Below are 3,265 nucleotides of genomic sequence, written 5' to 3'. Positions count from 1 at the left end.
TTCCAAGTAGATTATACAGGGAGCAAAGTGCGACAGGGGCTGCATGAAAGGGAAAATCCTGCTATTTTACTCTACTGCTCTGGGTTGCCTCGATGGGAAATTGCACATAGATATTAATCTCTCAGTTCAGGTGGAGAAAAATTAAAAAATGTTATCTCAGATGTGAATAAACCAGGCAGATAATGAAATCAGCACAGGGCCCCTCACAGGCAGCATCAGTGTCGCTTTTCCAGCCTCCTCAGGGTTGCTCTGACGTTGCCATCAGAGCCTGCAGAGCCAGAGCTGCCCCTGGGCAGTGCCAGAGCTGGGAGGGCTCTGCAGGGCAGAGCTGAGCCCCCAGGGCTGGGCTGGGCTCTGGCAGCACTGGCAGGGCCCAGCCCTGGGCACAGGGAAGCAGCTGCTGGCAGGGACAGCTCCAGGCAGCAGAGCCCTGGGCAGGCAGTGGGGGGAAAGTGCCCCCAGGCTGTGCTGGGATATTTCAAGTCTTCTCCAAACCCAACTATTCCATGATTAAATCTTTTACAGATCCCCATGTGCAGCCCCAGCAAATGTCCAACAGCAGCTCCATCAGGCACTTCCTCCTGCTGGCATTGGCAGACACGCGGCAGCTGCAGCTCCTGCACTTCTGCCTCTTGCTGGGCATCTCCCTGGCTGCCCTCCTGGGCAACGGCCTCATCATCAGCGCCGTAGCCTGCGGCCACCACCTGCACACGCCCATGTTCTTCTTCCTGCTCAACCTGGCCCTCAGCGACCTGGGCTCCATCTGCACCACTGTCCCCAAAGCCATGCACAATTCCCTCTGGGACACCAGGGACATCTCCTACACAGGATGTGCTGCTCAGCTCTTTTCTTTTATGTTCTTCATCTCAACAGAGTTTTATCTCCTGACCATCATGTGCTACGACCGCTACGTGTCCATCTGCAAACCCCTGCACTACGGGACCCTCCTGGGCAGCAGAGCTTGTGCCCACATGGCAGCAGCTGCCTGGGCCAGTGCCTTTCTCAGTGCTCTCATGCACACAGCCAATACATTTTCCCTGCCCCTGTGCCATGGCAATGCCCTGGGCCAGTTCTTCTGTGAAATCCCACAGATCCTCAAGCTCTCCTGCTCTAACTCCCACCTCACAGAACTTTGGCTTCTTGTGGTTACTGGAATTTTTTCCCTGTGCGGTTTTGTGTTCATTGTTTTCTCCTATGTGCAGATCTTCAGGGCTGTGCTGAGGATCCCCTCTGAGCAGGGACGGCACAAAGCCTTTTCCACCTGCCTCCCTCACCTGGCCGTGGTCTCTTTGTTTGTCAGCACTGGCATATTTGCTCAATTGAAGCCCCCTTCCATGTCCTCCCCATCCCTGGATCTGGCCCTGTCAGTTCTGTACTCGGTGGTGCCTCCAGCCCTGAACCCCCTCATCTACAGCCTGAGGAACCAGGAGCTCAAGGCTGCAGTGAGGAGACTGATGACTGGATGCTTTCACAAACATTAAACTGATGGACAATTTCGGAAATAATTTGTAATAAAGTAATATTTTATATTGTCTCTTGGATGGTTTGTGGGGTGTTTTTTTCCTTGGTTTAGTTTTTAATATTTTCTACAAATAAATGTCTTTATTTGTGCCATGTCTCATTTTGTTTCTCTCCACCTTCCCTGTGGTCTCAGACTGTGTCAATGAGGAGCTGCGCTCTCAGTGGCTTTAAAGGAACTAAAGGATGTCCCAGCAGAGTTTTCTGCAGAGATGCCCTTTTGTTGCCTTCTCTGGAGCTGCAGCAGCAATGTCTGTGTGCAGAGCTGGGGCAGATCAGGGCTGGCCCAGCAGCTGTGCCCAGCAGCAGCAGCACTTGGTGTTGCCAGTGCTGCTGCCGTGGCCCTGCCCCGCTGCCCTGGTGGCCCTGGTGTTGCTGCAGGGCCTGAGTGCTCTCGGGGCCGGGCACAGCCCTGGGGGTGGCAGTGCCGGGGCTGCAGCAGGGACAGGCCATGGGCACTGCTGGGGCAGCACTGACGCCTCAGGCCAGGCCCTGGGGGCTCCAGGCTCCTTGCCCAGGCTCTCTCAAGAACACGGCCAGGCCAATGCTCAGCACAGAAACCCCCGTGAGCAGCCCCAGGCTGGCCGTGGGCAGGCTGGGGGCAAACAGCATGGCTGGGGCTCTGCAAGGGCCCTGGGGCAGACGGGAAGGAGCAGCAGAGCAGGGGCTGATCCATCTCCAGTGTGCTGCACAGCCCAGGGCAGCGTCCCAGAGCGTCCTGATGGAGCTGCCAACAACATCCCCCCTCTGCAGCCCTGGCCTCTCCCCCAGCTCACACAGGTGCCCCATCCTTGCAGGCACAGACACGGCAGCACTGGCTCAGCAGCCCCTGTTTGCATTGCACACAGCAGGGGGGAGCACCCCCATGCTGTTGCTGTGGGGACATGAACCTGAGGGAGCACAAATGCCATCAGCCCCTGGGGCCAGCAAGGGCTGGGGGACACCAGGGAAACCACTCAGCTTTGTCCTGGCCTCTGCACTCAGCCAGAAAGTTTGTTCCCATCAGCTGGGAGTTTCCTGTGCCACTGCAGACGCTGTTGCTCAGAGCCAGGGCTGCCTGGCAGCCACCCCCAAACTGCCCTGAGCATTTCCTTGGCTTCACCTTTGCTTTCTTTACTCTCCCTGCTACAAATTTCTTCCTCTTGCCCAGCCCTGTTCCCTGCCCTGCAAACAGCCCATCCCTGTTTGCCCTTTCCTCTCTGGCCCCACTCCCCATTGCAGTTCCTGACTTGGCACCATGGGAACGTCCCTTGGGCAGCAGGATCATCCTACAAGTGCTGCAGGAATTGTCTGCAGGCTCCTGCAGTGCCTCCTGCTGCTCCCTTGCCAGAGGCAGCCCAGGCCAGGGGGGCACATCAGGGCTGCTGTGTCTGGCTCTGGGGCTCCCTGTTCTGGGCAGTGAGGAGGAGCTGCAGAGGCTCTGCAGGACTGACAGGATGGGCTTTGGGGCTGGCAGGAGAAGCTGAGGGACCTGGGCTGCTGGAGCTGCTGAAGAGGAGGCCCAGGGCTCATCCTGCAGCTTCTCCAAGGGTGGTTTCAGAGAATCACAGAATCAGCAAGGGTGGAAAAGACCTTGGAGACCATCAAGTCCAACCTGTGCCCTGACACTGCCTTGTCTCCCCTGAGCCTCCTCTTCTCCAGGATAAATAACCCCAGCTCCCTCAGCCACTCCTCACAGGACTTGTGTTCCAGACCCCTCCCCAGCCTTGTTGCCCTTCTTTGGACACGCTCCAGTCACTCCATGTCC

The 3,265-nt window shown here is 57.3% G+C and overlaps 1 protein-coding gene across 1 annotated transcript; it reads left to right on the top strand.

The window, feature by feature from the left end:
* The first annotated feature begins 548 nt into the window (after positions 1–548).
* LOC115916758 (olfactory receptor 14A16-like) lies at positions 549–1,481 on the top strand. Its single transcript, XM_030970498.1, has one exon. The coding sequence runs from the start codon at positions 549–551 to the stop codon at positions 1,479–1,481; it is 933 nt and encodes a 310-aa protein (XP_030826358.1).
* Positions 1,482–3,265: the final 1,784 nt, after the last annotated feature.

The sequence above is a fragment of the Camarhynchus parvulus genome, unplaced genomic scaffold, assembly GCF_901933205.1.
Source record: "Camarhynchus parvulus unplaced genomic scaffold, STF_HiC, whole genome shotgun sequence".
Lineage (NCBI taxonomy): Eukaryota > Metazoa > Chordata > Aves > Passeriformes > Thraupidae > Camarhynchus > Camarhynchus parvulus.
Note: the sequence above shows the minus strand (reverse complement) of the source record. Positions and strands in the feature narration are given on the sequence as shown.